Below are 16,414 nucleotides of genomic sequence, written 5' to 3'. Positions count from 1 at the left end.
TATGCTAGCCAGATAGCTAGCAAGATAGATAGATGACCGAGATGCTGCGTCATGAGTGGGTGGGTGGACGAGAATTCCGTGTGAATATGTATGAAAACCAATTTACCAAAGATACATGGACGTGATGTGGAATGCCTTGGATAAACAGTGTTTCTACCCATTGGTAGATGTTTTGACATAAAATGTGTCACCTTTGCGAGGTGGTGGTGGACCCCAAAAAGCAGGCAGGAGGGAGGAGCAGGGTGTACTTGAGGAATTGTATTTAAAACAAAGAAAACAAAATCCAAAACAAAGTCCAAAGTAACAAACAAAAACCATGACTTAAACAAAACTATCACTAACCAAAACACTACTAGAACAAACATGACAGTAGCAAGAGCAAACAATGACCCGACAGTGAGTATTCGGGCTGGGAGTCCTTTTAAAGCCCTAATTACCTGTGACCAACAGGTGTGCAGCTGCCGGGGGAGCCCTACAGTGCCAGCTTTTGGTCCCTAAACCGAATCATGACCGTATGATGTGGATTATGAGATGGTCGAATAACAGAACGCTATGTATTAAGGCTACTCATGAATTTACACATCGTTTTTAAACTATGCTACAAGAATAGATTTTTTAAAATTAACAATAAATCATATTCTCATCTTCATCAAGGCATGTGTTTTGATACATTCGACCATTGTGGTAAAGGTGAGTCAACATGAGCGAGAAAGATGCACTCACATCTGAACACTGTTAAGGTAAACTCATATAATTAAGATGGAATGCAAGGCCTAAAGTGTAATTGTGACTATTTGATTTTATGGAGCTTGCGACACCGCCAATGCTCGACTTACAGGAAACCGTGCAGGCTTACATACCTCTCTACAATCCTATCCAACCACAGTGCAGGATAAAAACAAGATCAACCCACAGTAGATTCATCTGGCTTCTATTTGGACTAACTTTCACCATGTTCACCAAACACAGAAGCTTGGTTGACCTTGATTTAAGGAAATGGTAATTAAATACAGAGGAGGAATGGCTCGTCCAGTGGTTGAATTCTTTTCACTTTTAATTCCCTAGTGTGAAAGTTTAATAACACTTGGGAAGGTTGGTTGTTTGGTTTTACCATGATGAAAAAGAGGTTGCACAGAAAAGAGAGACTGTTTTCAGAAACATCATTCTCACTCAAGCATGGATTAACTATTATTAGAGTGAACAAGTAGTTTAAATTGCAAAGTAATCTGCTTGAGGTCTTGGTTGTGCTGATTTTGCATTTTTGCGGGATTTTGGCAATGTTTGACTGTACATCATTCATCATTTGATAATACAAATTCAGTATATTTACACGTTGTATCTTTTTTTTTTTTGGTCTAACAGCTGCTTCTCATTGTGAAGGAAACATATAGGGAGGCGTGACCAACGTGTCCATTACGGTGCATTTGTCGTCGTGGTATAAGTGAATTTTTGAATTTCCAACCCAGGATAATATATTCCACTTCTGATAATAACCGTTTAAATTAATATTATGATATTACATGGCGTACAATGCGAGATTAGGTTATCACGCATAAAAACAAAGCTTTCTAAGATGGTAGAAATATTAAAATGTTGAGGCCTATGAACCTTTAGATTACCAATTCAATTCCTATGTAAGAATACAATATTTACATTTTTTCTTTCATTGTTAAGGAACTTTAGTTGCATTTTAAACTTAGAAAATCGACATTTTATAAAAATATTATTTTAACTTACTTTTTCAGTTGACAGGAAATGCACCATAAGCGACATACCCACCTGTCATTAAATTGAGAGATGTGATTGGCTGCTGAATCATCCTCCTCTGCGCCGATTGGTTGTGAATCCAGAAAGGGAAACGGGAAGGGGGAAAAAATCGTGTCAACTAAACCTCACGCATTCTTGCGCCACACGTAACTTACCAGTGAACCTCGTCAAATACAAAACAAAAGTTAAACAAAATGGGATGCTTTTACTCGAAAAAATCCAAACGAAAGTCGTTGGAAAAGGAAGAGAGGACACCGACGACAACGACGGTAGAAACTACGACGACCACCAACGCGGTTCCCCTTGGCAACAACACGGACGAGGCGGCACCGAAGCAGTACAGCTGGGACAAGCGAGAAAAGGTTCGCCGCGTCTTCTCATTTCCTTGTTTTGCAATACCCACCATTAAACCGACTTTTAAAAAGTTGACTCACGTTACGTGTAATAATAATGCCTCCGTGAAGTGTTGCCGTGGTGAGATTGACGTCTAAGCGTGACACTTTTTGCAAATGGCGAATGACTTGATTGGAAAATGACGCGTGCTAGCATTACAATTGGACATATTTTAGTTCTACCGTCTGCCCTCGGCTGCAGGTGCATTTGAGTGATCGCTATTCTTGGCCAACAGGCTTTGACTTTTCCACTCGAGCCATCGGCCTCCCTCTGTCTCTCGCTCACTCCGTGTAACTTGTTTTAAGCCTATTATGGGATTGCAAAACGCACCTCTTTTAACCGCATTTAACCTGACCCACAGTTCAACTTCCGGGTTGATGACCGCCCTTCAATGGTCTGCTAATGCTGTGCTACTGCATAATAATAATGTTATTTATTGTTATCCAAAGGAAGACTGTTCTCTGTTTGCTTAGCCAAGCTTGTAATTTATTTCCAGTTTCTATACTGTTTGTATTGTGAAATCGGTATAAAAACGTTTACAAGACCTTAATCAAATGTATGAGGGAGAATCCTGAATTCCAGGGGTGTCAAACTCATTTTAGTCGCGGGCCAATTTGGAGTTCCGTCTTCCCTCGGAGGGCCATTATGACCAACACAACAAATTAATAGATTACTAGTTTTGAAATCATTCAAAACTAGTCAATTATACGTTTGTTCAAATATTGTTCAAGTGAGTGTAAACAGGGTAATGAAATTATTGCAAAATCTCAATGTTATTTAGTACACATGACAATTTGACATTTCGGTAAAGGCTTTAACAAGTTGACGCATATGAGTTGCTTTCGTGGGCCACATAAAATGACCTGGCGGGGCGGATCTGGCCCCCGGGCTTTGAGTTTGATACATGTGCTGTAAGCAGTTTATTCCATTTGTGTAGCATAACGGCTAAATGCAGTTGTTTGCTCTAATGTTTGCTATAAACTGTATTAATTGATGCTATCTGATGATTACATTGAATTTGCAGAATATTAACTCAATTAGGACATTTTTCTTGAAATAGAGCTTTATTACATCGGGGGGTTTTCGCCAAAACATACTAATTTCTTGTAAGAACGACTGAAGAAATATTCCTTTCTTGAAGCGATATGACCTTTTACTTGTGAGATTGGCTTTTTCTCCTCTCAAAATAAATATATGGGAGACGACCTTGAAAAAAATAATTTCATATTAAATCACCATCGCAATACTCGGGGAGAAAATCACAGTTCCATTGTTTTTTTGTTTTTTTTAAATATCGTTACGCCCTACTATTTGTCTTTATGCAGGTGGACCCCAAAGACTACATGCTGACAGGCCTCAAAGACGTCACGGCGGGTCGCCTCCCCGGGAAGCTGAACGGTCAACAGTTTGTCATCCAGGACTGCCACAACTGTGACATCTACGTCTTCGACCACTCGGCGGCCGTCACCATTGACGATTGCGTCAACTGTCGCATCGTTTTGGGCCCCGTCAAGGGCAGCGTCTTCTTCCGGGACTGCAAGGACATCCGCTGCGTGGTGGCGTGCCAGCAGTTCCGCACACGGGACTGTAAAAAGATGGAGGTGCTGTTTGTGCTTCTATTTATATCGTTTTTTTTTCCGAGAAACTAACAACTTGTTACCACAGGTGTTCCTGTGCTGCGCCACGCAACCCATCATCGAGTCGTCCACCGGCGTGAAGATGGGCTGCTTCCAATACTACTACCCCGAGCTGGCCTTCCACTTCAAGGATGCCGGCCTGAGCATCTTCAACAACAACTGGAGCAACGTCCACGACTTCACGCCCGTGGCCGGCGAGACCAACTGGAGCCTGCTGCCCGAAAGCGCCGCCGTGCTAGAGTCCGTGCCGGCCCCCGGCGCCGACTCGGACTTTAAGGCGGTCCGCATCTCGGCGGACGCGGCGCGCAGCATCGTGCCTCTGACCAAAGGAGGCCGCCGCAAGGATAGCGACGAGTCCTGCCTGTTTATGTTCTTCGCCGGGGAGTACACCACCGCCAATGCGCGCAAAATGATCGACGAGGTGAGGAAATTGTCTCGTTAATTAATACAGCGCAATGATGCATTTATAAATACAAAAATATGTAAATAAACAAAATAACGATTATAATATTAATAGTAATAAAGTTAAGAAATTGTGTTAAAATGCAAAAATGATTGAATTCTAGGAATTTGAGAGAATATAAAAAGGATCGATTTGACGCTGGCTATCAGTTGTTAATTGCATCATTTTCCTCCACATATGTTTTTACTCAAATATTCCGCTCATGACCGCGCTGCTGCCAAACTATGCGTCACTCATCTCGAATGCCGCATCATCAGCGAGCTCAAAAACATCGTTTGCGTGCATATTCGTTTCTTCATTCCTTCCCGTCTTCCTTCCGCACCAAATGTTTCTCGTCGTGACTTTTCCCTTCCGCTCAGGCGACCGCCAAAGGCTTCGTGTTGATCCAGACAAAAGAGGTGTCGATGCGGCCCGAAGACGTCAAGCGTGTGTTCCAGAACAATGCTGAGGATCTCGTGGAGTGGATCAGCAAAGGTCACTTAATTGCTTTCTCAACATCTTGATTGTTGCATCGTTTTCATTGGCCCACAAATACTTTCATTAATGGGTGGCCAAACATTTATGAGAAAGGGCCACATTTCATTTTTAAACCAGATACCTTTGCGAGGTCGAGAGTTCAAATGTTTATTTAAAATGGTCTACACCATACTTTTTCTATCGCCTCACTAGATCGACTTTGTGACAGTTTTTTTTTTTTTTGGTCTTTATTGTAAAGGTCCCGTCATTGCCCTGGAGCTTAACGGTGACGGTGTCGTAGAAGCCTGCAAGAACATAGCCGGCGAGGTGTTTGCCGGCACTAAGGTCAGCATTGCATTTGTCGGCCAATACTCATGACCAGAACACCGTCCATTGAGCTGAAGCAAAAACTACTTTAATTACGCCCTTTTAATATGTTTTAATGAAATGCAATATTATAGACTGCTATTTTTCTATTTAACAAAAGCATAAACTTTTTTTTTTTTTTACTTCATTGAATTTTCATTGATTCCTTCCCTGCAGGTTTTCGTCTCGGACAACAAGAACACATCTTCTCGTGATGTGGACAACTTCTTCAACTTCGCCGACATACAAATGGGCTTGTGAGGAGTCAGGTCCATACATATTTGGACGCCGTTATTATTATTATTTTTTTTTTTAATGCACTGCTACAATCAGTGTGGGCCACACACCATCCGGACCTGCTGCTGCTGCTTTAAGAAATAATCCACGGCTGTAAACACACAAGAAGGGTTAACCCCGAGTCGTAGTGTTTATGACCCGAGTAGCTTTGAATGTACAGCGCGGCCGCACGATCGTGTTATTTATGCAGCCGATGCAAATTGAGATTCGCGCTCCTGCTATCCACAGTTTTACCATTTGCTGTTTGTTCGCTGTTGGCGTTAGAGCCGAGAGAAGTACTTGCATCCCAGAAGTACTTGTATGTCGAAATGCACATACTTATGTAAAAAAAAAAAAAGAGAGTTGTAAAAGTAGAGAAAAGGATTCAAATCCTACAGTAAAAAAAAATATATATATATAATATATAGCACACACTGTGACATGCGCCTAAGTTTGTTGCGACCTTTTGGCTTGTGGCGTCGGGTCACCGCAGTGAATCAGTTGCATAACTTTTTTTTTTTTGGTTTGTTTTTCAGGGGGGGGGGGGATAGTGATTTTTAAACCGCATCACTATACTGTACCACCAGCGCTGAAATGTCATTAATTACTAAAGTCAAAATGAATTCATACCGCCGCTTCCTTGACGGCTTTCCCACACACACAGGCAGGTTTTTTATTTCATAAGATTGCCGGTCCGACCCGTTTCAAACTCCTTTATTGGAACAAATCCAATGACTTAGACCACACTTACTTTCTCTCGGTTGCATTGGTCTCACCTTCCTGACCCGGTCATCCAATCCAGTCACTTTCATGGGCTAGTTGGCGGTCGGAACATGTAAAAGCTAAACACGATTTCACGTAAGACAACTGCTGGGTTTGCTATTTGACAGTCCGTGAATAACAAGAATCCATGTACAAGTGACGCCCAGCATTCATTCAGCATTGAGAATTTTTTCTTGAACCCCAAATTCGTGGAGGGAAAAAGTTTTCCACAAAAACACATGGGTTGACCCACCCCCCCAATAAAAAACAACAAAAAATACCCAGCATGTAGGTGCTGAAACACAATGATGCATTCCAGGAGAGAATGCTTTGCAATGGTTTAGCAAACCTGCAGTTTTGTTACGTGGATTGTTGTGAGTTTTTTCAGATATGACTCTGAGACTGTGATGGTGCCGGTGATTAGTAATTTGATAAGTGAGTCCTAAAAGATCTACTTAAGTTTAGTAACCATTTGTACGTAGGTACTTGGCACCACTGGTCAACATGTACTTGTATGTAGTTTGTATTTATTTTTTCAACGTGTAGCTCTAGTGTTGGTTTGCTTCACTGTCTGAAACATCAGGAGCACAAGAATGCCTCATATTTCATGTATAAATCTTTGTAAAGATCGTCACGTGTGTGTACTATACTTTAATGTACGACGGAACGCACCTTTTGTTTACTCAAAAAAGAAATGGACATGTATGCTTTTTTTATTTATGTAGGCCATCATGTGATCAGTCTTTTTTTTTGCACAGTGTTTTATGTGCTTTGATTGTTTTTGTATAGAAACCAATTGATGTTCGACGCTGTACGTTTTTTAGTAAATGTTTTTACATTTGTGACACAGTTCTTATTTTTTTTTTTGTCTTTAGTGTAGCACTGTAAGAGTTGGTAGTAACAATGCTGATTTCCTGTTGGGCACAACTCAGGCATGAATCACTCTTGGCAGCTTTCACTTCCACCTAAAATCATTTCATATGCCATTAATTAGTCTGACAATCTTCCAGATGGGTGGAAAGGCCCGAAATGTTTGTCTTATGACAAAATATTCAGTCAGTAAATAAAAAGTTGACCTTAATTAATGTTTGAAAACAAAAGTTATTGGAAGGACAAGTCAAAAATGTTCTGACATTAGTCAGTAACCAAAAAGTAGACCTCGGCTTCAAAAAAGATTGCTGACACCTAAATTGTTTTAATTTTACTGTCGTGTTGAAATGTAATATTTACATTATAGGTTTCAGTTTGATCATGTACTTTTAAAACATTCATTTTGACTAACTTTAGCGTGCTACTGTATATTAAAAACATTGCTCTTCTAAATCTATGTGCACCCGTCCCAACGCCGAACGCCAGCGCCCAAATCAAACGCACTCACCAGGGATTGAGGCGAAATCGGCCGGGTTTAGGACCCGGCGGGCTATTCGGTACAATAGGGCTGTTGTGCCGTGTTAGTGGGCCGACTGACTGCAAGCCCCGGAGGAGAACCACCTCAAAAAACACTCAATTTAACCCATTACCACGCTCAAATACTTCTTTTTTGTGGCTACACGCAGTGTGCTGTACGCTGGACGTCGTACGGGTGTGATAAAGCGGACCTCCCGGGGCTTATATTTGAAGGTAAAATGGTGGAAGCGTGAACAATATGCCCGTGTGTTTCCTGCCTCGAAGTAGCAGGACGTGCCCCCGTGGATGCTTGCTTTTAAAACCCGGCCGTCCTAACAGTAAACGAGGCGTTTTGTTTGATTTCATCCCCTGAACGCTTGCTTCGTCGTTTGGTCACACTGGGCGATTAAACGGACGTGTAGTTGTTCACCACCCCCCACCTTGTCCCTCGTTTTAAAGGCTCCACTGTGAGGAAGTGACATGTCGGTGCGCTGGTGGTGGTGGCGCCCATGTTTGATTTGGCCTTCGTCGTCTCCCGCTCTTCCAAGGCGTCGACTAGACTTGGCGCCAAAGCTCTTTCGAAAGCTTTTTTTGACGCTTTATTTTTTCCCGAGAAACTAGTCTGGGTGTGAAAGTAATTCTACGGTTGGGAATAAATCTTACGCGACATGAGTACAGCGACAAAAACAAAGCGCTTGGCGCAATTTTCGTATTGTTTCTAAGCTTTCGAACAACGGGTTCCCATGTTGTGTTGTCACATCCGTCAACCCCTCCCTCTCCGTCTGTTTAGCTAGTTTGCTAGCTAGGTGCCCCATTTCACGTGCTAATATGAAGTAGAGATGTCAAAATATTCATATATTCTGTACCTAACGAGAAACTTATTGGCTTATTGTGTAAATGATAAAAGTAGAAATAATGATTTAAGTATTTTTATGTTTTACATGGTGCATTTCACACTTGCACATAGTTACCCAAGAGCACTTAAAGGCAGAAAAGTAGAAGAATTTAAGACATTTAAAAGGAGATAACAAGTTAGTTTACTAAATTCTATTAAGTAAAATAAAATACTGGCTCTGGAATGGTCCTGTGTGGAGTTTGCATGTTCTCCCCATGCTTGTGTGGGTTTTCTCCGGGTACTGCGGTTTCCTCCCACATTCCGAAAATATGCATGGCAGTTTGCTAGAACACTCTAAATTGTCCCTCGGTGTGAGTGTGAGCGCGGATGGTTGTTCATCTCTGTGTGCCTTGTGATTGGCTGGCAACCGGTTCAGTGTGTCCTTTGCCTGCTGCATGAAGACTGCTGGGATAGGCTCCAGCATGCCCCGCGACCCATGTGAGGATAAACCGGATCAGAAGATGGACGGATGGATGGATATATAGATGTATACATAAAAACAACAGAACTGGCTGATGGATTGGTGTTGTAACATTGGAAAAAATGTCAAATTGGCTCTTGTGTTCTTCCATGTTACCCTCAGTTTGGACACCCATCCTTTCCATTGTCATATCAGCGTAACATTTTCGGCTTTGTACTGGAAACTCCTCATGTCAACAGCAGATGTTGACAAGGACTCTGCTGCTCGTTCTCCTTTTCCCCTTAACAATAGCTTGTGGAACAATTAAGGCTGGTTGTGTGGAGTATGCATGTTCTCATCACCACTGACTTCAGCTTCCCTTCCACATTCCAGAAACCATATAATCTGTTTGCATGGCTGGCAAACAGCGTTGCAACGTCGCAGACGTAACGGCCAGTCATGAATGTCACATGAGTTTTTCAACAAAAACACATTTCAGGGTATTAATGATTAGTGACCAATACATTGTATTTGCTATATTTGTGATGTTTTGCAATGACACTTCATTTTTAAAAAATAATTTTGTGTGCACCTGTGGATTATACAAAAGTGAAGCCTTGAGTGTGGTTGACGATGGTGTCCTTCGCCTATTGCCGAAGGTCAGATGTGATATTCTCCAGCTCACCCACGACCCTAGTGAGCATAAGTGCTAAAGAACATGGACGGATGTATGTTTGCGTAGCATGAACTTAAATGACCACGTCCGCTCCCTCATGGGGAATGCCAGGCATGTTTAAACAGCACATTTGGTCCACTGCCACGCTAATTCTTCATGGGAGAGTGATGATAGGCAGGGAGGCTGAAATGACACGTATTGCTTCACAGGGAAGGAACGACCAATACAATTAATTCAAAATCAATTTCCAACTCAAAAATAATTTGCCAAAATGCACAATTGGGAATGATTAGTGTGAAAATGGTGCTAACATCACATGCCCTTTTCTCTTCTCAGGGATGAAATTAATCATTTGAGTGTCCGTCAGAGGAAGCCATTAGCATGCTTTTCAACTGGAGATTTATGGTGAGTAGGAGCAGTGGCGGCAGCCACGGGTGGTGATTCAAGTTGCAAATTTTTGTACTTGCTTGACGTAAACATACTACCATTTCTGGTATTAGCAGTAGCATGCTCCCCGTGTGCGAACAATGTGTCATACCGAAGGCGTTACGCGGCGTCCATCTTGTCTGCAGGACGTGACAGGATGAAGCGTCTCAGGACCTCCAGCAGCAGCGACACTTCTGACAATGAGAGTGAGTCCCCCGCACAACACGGCCTGATGACAAAATGCCTTCATTCAGGTGCACACAGCTGAAGCAACGTGCCATGTTTGCATCCAGGTCCCTCGACCTCCTTCTGCTCCAACAAGTATGGCAGCAAACCGGGCACCCCCGCCGCCGACCCTAAGAAACCGGCTGAAGTAAGTCCCCCGCAATGTACCTTCACGTGGAGTCACCCGGTATATCTTAATCTTGGGCGTGTCTCACAGGTGTTCCGAAAAGACCTGATCAGCGCCATGAAACTCCCTGACTCGCACCACATCCCGCCGGAAGAGTACTACCTGCTGGCCGACAGCTGGAAACAGGAATGGGAGAAAGGGGTTCAGGTTCTGGCGAGCCCGGACACCATCCCACAGGCGTCAGTCAGGTACTGATGACAGCGTTGCAGACAGAAAAGTACTGTGGTACCCACTACCCAGGCCTACCTTTTAGGATGGTACATTTTCCAAGAAACTTATCAACCTCCAGTAACTCAAGCCCACGTGCAAGTCAAATTTCATCCCGCAAACATTATCGACCGAGTCATTTACTGTCATCACAATTGTGGTCATTTTTATGTGCAGGATCATCGCGGAGAAATCCAAGGAAATTCTGTATGGCCACCAGAAAAAGTACATTCAGTGCTCTACGCTGGAGTCCTCTGAGCCGGGCTACGTCAACATCAAGGAGCTGGCAGAGGCCATGTGCCGCTACGACCTTGACGACGTCGACCTCTACTGGCTGCACGCGCTCAACAGCCAGCTGCTCTGGATGGGTAAGCCACCCGTATTTGTAATTTGGCATTTGCACTTTTTTTTTGTGTACGTGTCTGTGCTTTTATGCGTGTGGGTATGGTGATTGGTTAAATGAAATTGAATTTATCTGGCCCCAATATCTGACATTTTGTCCATAATGCTTAATGCATAATGTCCAGAAGGATGCTAACTAAGCTAAAAGCTATGATGGCCAGTCCCTCCCACCCCCTCCAGCCCGCCCTGACAGCACTTGGTAGCTCCTTCAGCCAGAGACTGTTACACCCGCGCTGCAAGAAGGAGAAATACCGACGCTCGTTCCTACCGACTGCTGTCAGGCTGATGAATAAAAAATAACAATCATAATAATGATAATAATTAAATGATGTGAAGGAAAATTGTAAATAGTACTGCGATTTATCCATTTTGTGTTCATATTGCATTTAATTGAAAGATGTTTGTTGTTTTTTTTTCTCTTCTTTCTACATACATTCTTGCTGCTGGAGGCTGTAAATTTCCCCAGTGTGGGACGAATAAATGATATCTTATCTTATATTGCTCAGCCCGATACGGCACCACCCGTCATCTTAGCCTGCTTTTTTGCGTCTGCGTGTCCAGGTGAGGACCCGGTGGACGAGCTGACGATGGAGCGCACCATGGAGGCGCTGGAAGGCCAGTGCCACGACAACATGAAGCACGCCATCGAGACGGTGGAGGGCCTGGGCATCGAGTACGACGAGGACGTGGTGTGCGACGTGTGCCGCTCGCCCGACAGCGAGGAAGGCAACGACATGGTTTTCTGCGACAAGTGCAACATCTGCGTTCACCAGGTACGGTTGCACAAAAGGTTGTTTCACCTCGCCTGCGTTAGGAATCATTCACTCTTTCGCTACTCCTCGACTGAAGATTTTTTTTTTGTAGTTGATGCTAACGAGATTAGCGGGTACACTGTATAGGGATTTTTCTATACCATTTAGTTCACTAAAATCTTGATACCCATGGAATATTTCCCAAAAGTCCAGATCTCATATTACCCCGAGACATTCTGGAAATCGACCTAAATTTTACACTCCGTTTGCAATCCTACTCATTTCACATTCAAACCGTAGTTTAAAAAAATAATATGATGAGCTCACTACATACAGTTCGCAGGATAGATGCGAGAGAGTGATTCACAGCTAGGGTAGCGAAGGGAGCCACGTGACAAGACGGTGTACTTCCTTTCCCCCAACCAGGCCTGTTATGGAATCGTCAAAGTGCCCGTCGGGAATTGGCTGTGCCGCACGTGCGTGCTGGGCATCGACCCCCAGTGCCTCCTGTGTCCCAAAAAGGGCGGAGCCATGAAGGCGACGCGTGCCGGCACCAAGTGGGCGCATGTCAGTTGCGCCCTGTGGATCCCCGAGGTGAAGTAAAAATATATATTTTTTTTTTAATCCTTGGCTGATTACCAGCTCACAGCTCCCACTCGTTTGCATCACTGCACACAGGTCAGCATCGCATGCCCTGAAAGGATGGAGCCGATCACCAAAGTGTCCCACATCCCACCCAGCCGCTGGTCGCTCATCTGTAGCGTGTGCAAGATCAAGACGGGCGCGTGCATTCAGGTGAGGCAGCAACTAATCGCATTTTAATTACGATTACAATTTTGGCGGGGGGGGTCTCATCGGCAGCTCGGTAAAGCCATTCCTTTCGCAGCAGCACTTAGAAACGGTAATCCATGACTTTGTGACGGCTCAACTGAAGAACTGTAACGCACTTGATTTTGGGGTCGGCCAGTCCTCCTTCAGGCGTCTTCAGTTGGTCCCAAATGCTGCTGCTCGCCTCCTAACTGGAGCTCATAGAAGGGAGCACATATCTGCAATTCTTGACTCCACTTGAACTCACCCGCTTCCTACGCGTTGCCCTTCCCCACAGTGCTCGGTGAAGAATTGCACCACGCCCTTCCACGTGACATGCGCCTTTGAGCACAGCCTGGAGATGAAGACCATCCTGGACGAGGGCGACGAGGTCAAGTTCAAGTCGTACTGCCTCAAGCACAGCAAGCCCAAAGTGCCAGGCGAAGCGGGCCTGAGCCCGGCGCGCGCCAAGCCCCCGGCGCCGCCCTCCGACTCGGTCAAGGTGGGCCTGCGGGCGCAGCGGCTGCAGGAGCTGGAGGAGGAGTTCTACGCGCTGGTGCGGCCGGAAGAGGTGTCTCGGGCCGTGGGGCTCTCGCAGTGCCTGGTGGACTTTGTCTACCAGTACTGGAAGCTAAAGAGGAAAAGCAACTTTAACAAGGCCCTGCTGGCACCCAAGGAAGACGAGGAGAACCTGGTGCTCCAGCCACACCAGGACAGCATCCACACGCGCATGCGCATGTTCATGCACCTGCGACAGGACCTGGAGAGGGTCAGTGCAATTCATCATTTTCGCCGCCGTAATTTGAAGGTGTCACGTGTCATTCCAAAGGATTTTTTTGGGGAAAATGAAATTAAAATTTCAAACATGTTCAAATGACTTCTGTGCTGATTGTATTTGTGGCGTGTCGCGCGTTAACGCAGGTGAGGAACTTGTGCTACATGGTGAGTCGACGGGAGAAGCTCAAGCTGCTCCAGAGCAAGGCCCAAGAGCAAATGTTCAATCTGCACGTCACCCTCATGAGCCAGGAGATCTCTGCTGGTGAGCTGCCTTTTGCTTGACCTGCACCCCCTCCCCCCTTTCAGGCAGGGCCACCGCTAATTGCTACAGGAACAACACTATGATCAATCTTGGCCTTTCACACAGGCGCCAACAGCGGGATATTGCCACACTTCTAGTCCCTGTCACTCAAATCTGTTGTATTTCTTTCAATCCACAACAAAGACAAGCTAGTTCATGTCTTTGTAGTGGATTCCATTAAATATAAGTTGAACATGATTTGCTGATATCATTTTATTGGTTTTATTTATATTTAAGCCAACACCGCACCTATGTTGGAATTGGGTTTGGAAAAATATTTGAGAGGATATTAGGGGGCTGGGGGGGATCTGCATCTCTGCCACACATCACAAACTTAGCTGACCCTTATGAACATACTGGGAAAAGCAAATCTTTATCTGATAAGACCACTCCAGCCCCCGATCTTGTGACCCCCCCCCTTGTAAGTGTTCACATCCACCTGTTTCGGGACTCTCAGAAAGCAAATAAAATAACATGGTGACTCTTTTTTTTTTTTGGTCCTCTTCCGAAGGCCTTGCTGCGTCCTTCCCGGTGGAAAGTGTTCTCTTCCGGCCTCCTCCCAGGATCACACTGAAGCTGAAAATGCCCAAAGCCTCCAGCCTGGGGAACTCCCACACCGCCTCCAAAACGGTCAACGGGCCTCTCTGCCCGGACAACAGCGGAAACGTGTCTGAGCGAGCCAGCGAGGGCCTGGGCCAGGGCAAGCCTCAGCTGCGTGGCCACGCCCGGCGGGAGGAGCGCGCCAACGGCCGGGTGGCGGGGAAGCCGCCGGCCGGGAAGTCGGTGGCGGGGAAGCCGTTGTCTGGGAAGCCCGTGGCGGGGAAGCTGCTGGCCGGGAAGCCTCTGACTCTGCATCCCCCATTGCACGGCCACTCCTCCAACGGCAAAGCTGAGCAAGAGCGCGCCTCCAAAAATGGCCTCTTGGAGAAACTGGTTGCGCAGAAAGACAGCTCGTGCCAGACGCCGGGTGAGCCCGACGCGCCGAAGCAACCGCTGGACAAAGGCGCTTTCGGTAAGTCGGCCATGGAACACTTTGGCAGGTCCTTCAAGGAGGCCACCATGAACTTGGTACGGACCACTGAGGACATGCGGGCCTCGGACAAGCTCGCCCGCAAGGAAAAACTCTGGCCTAAGCCAGTGCCGGCCAACAACGCGCGCTTGTACCATGACAGCGACGGCTACTGCCCCGACCTTGAGCTCAGCGACTCGGAGCCCGAGGCCAAGGGGAGGCGGCGGCGCCAGGGCGAGCCTCCTACGCCGGACACCACCCGAAGGGCAACCGGAAGCGACCAGAAAGGCAGCGGTGGCGGGCGTGGGAGACGGTCACTGGGAACCGCCTCGCATTGCGTACAAAGGTGACGACAGACCCGCTCCGCGAGAAGACGCAATTAGCGTGCTAACCTGTTAGCGCGTCTGTACGTAGCACAAGTTTTTACTGAACAGCGCGACACTCCGTTCCTCATCGCACAGCTGGATGTACAGTGTTGTAAGAAACGGACCAAACATTCCAAAACAAAATGAGAAGACCCACCCGGGACTCGAGCTGCCGATGTCACTCCCTACCCCACGCCTCTCAAAAGCACACATCAACACAGCGTTTCTCTTCAATGTGAGTCAATTCATCTCATTCCTTCACTTCAATACTGTCTCTTGGCACAAAGATGGCAGCAAATCGGTATTTTAATACTAAGGCCAGAACACAAAAACAGCAAGTACGTGAACTTTTCAGTCAATAGGTCAATAGTCAAAACAAATGTCCTATTTTTTTTTTCCTTAAAAAAAAGTTGCCTTGGAAAAAACATTTTTGGGGAGTAAAAATGTTGCCAAGTTGTAAAAGGGGAAGTCAACTCTTTTTTTTTTTCCTGAGTTTGGTCTTGTAATGACCAATCACGGCTCAGCTGTTTTATTTTTTGGGGTCTTGAAACATTCAGAAGCCTAGCCGTGATTGGTCGTTACCCGACCTTTTCCAACGGTGATAGCTAGTGACAAAATGGCCACCCTCTTGGATGGATAAAAGCGGGAGGATTTTGCTGCTAAATTCATAGACCATAAATGCAATATTGATCTCAATTCCGTGTTTTGACCCGAGTGGATGCATAAAACATTGCAAAGAAACAATTGGAGTTGACTTCAATGGAGAACACTAAATTCTTGACGTTCGCAATGCCACTGTCGTCACATATTCGCTGCCTTCACTCTTTTCTTGTCTCATCCTTTGATAATAAAGAAGCAAATCAAGACATTTTTGGTTTTATTCAAAATTCTTCCACACGAATTACTGAATTGTCATGTAAATTTCAAAACATTGTTTTGAATTAAAATGTTACATTTTTATCTATTTAAATTCTTCATTTTAAATGTTAATGTATTTTTTTATTTCAGTGATTTTAAATCGATAGAAACCGATTTACTTCTTCAGTTTAATTACAATTAGGCCGGCCCGGTGAGAGAGCGGTTAGCGCGGCGGCCTCACGGTGCAGAGGTGCAGGGTTCGATTTCAGCTCCGGAACTTCCTGTGTGGAGTTTGTATGTTCTCCCCGTGCCTTCGTGGGTTTTCTCCGGGTACTCTGGTTTCCTCCCATGTTCCAAAAACACGCGTGGCAGGCTAATGGAACATTCTAAAATGTCCCTTAGTGTGATTGTGTGATTGGTTGTTCGTGTGTGTGCCCAACGATTGGCTGGCAACCGGTTCAGGCTGTACCCCGCCTGTAGGAGAGAGCAACAATGCCTAGACTAAAGTGACTAAATAACGAAATATGCTTGGAATGACAAACGTTACGCGGGCTTTTGCAGGCGGTGCGATAGCCGTTTCTGATACTACCTCAAAAGTTTCACAATGTCAGTTCACGTCGG

At 45.3% G+C, this 16,414-nt stretch overlaps 2 protein-coding genes across 2 annotated transcripts; both read left to right on the top strand.

Moving 5' to 3' along the window:
* Nucleotides 1–1,835: 1,835 nt before the first annotated feature.
* rp2 (RP2 activator of ARL3 GTPase) lies at nt 1,836–6,965 on the top strand. The gene is made up of 6 exons (XM_052074294.1): nt 1,836–2,129; nt 3,486–3,761; nt 3,826–4,218; nt 4,620–4,734; nt 4,976–5,061; nt 5,260–6,965. The coding sequence occupies exons 1-6, from the start codon at nt 1,962–1,964 to the stop codon at nt 5,341–5,343; spliced, it is 1,122 nt and encodes a 373-aa protein (XP_051930254.1). The 5' UTR covers nt 1,836–1,961; the 3' UTR covers nt 5,344–6,965.
* Nucleotides 6,966–7,533: 568 nt separating this feature from the next.
* Nucleotides 7,534–15,801, top strand: jade3 (jade family PHD finger 3). Its single transcript, XM_052074290.1, has 12 exons — nt 7,534–7,740; nt 9,814–9,882; nt 10,050–10,109; nt 10,197–10,276; nt 10,346–10,503; nt 10,700–10,890; nt 11,486–11,697; nt 12,103–12,270; nt 12,355–12,471; nt 12,782–13,252; nt 13,405–13,522; nt 14,073–15,801. Exons 3-12 carry the CDS (start codon nt 10,061–10,063, stop codon nt 14,918–14,920), a joined length of 2,412 nt encoding a protein of 803 aa, XP_051930250.1. The 5' UTR covers nt 7,534–7,740; nt 9,814–9,882; nt 10,050–10,060; the 3' UTR covers nt 14,921–15,801.
* The last annotated feature ends 613 nt before the right edge of the window (nt 15,802–16,414 follow it).

The sequence above is a fragment of the Hippocampus zosterae genome, chromosome 8, assembly GCF_025434085.1.
Source record: "Hippocampus zosterae strain Florida chromosome 8, ASM2543408v3, whole genome shotgun sequence".
NCBI lineage: Eukaryota > Metazoa > Chordata > Actinopteri > Syngnathiformes > Syngnathidae > Hippocampus > Hippocampus zosterae.
This window is presented reverse-complemented; position numbering and strand designations above follow the sequence as displayed.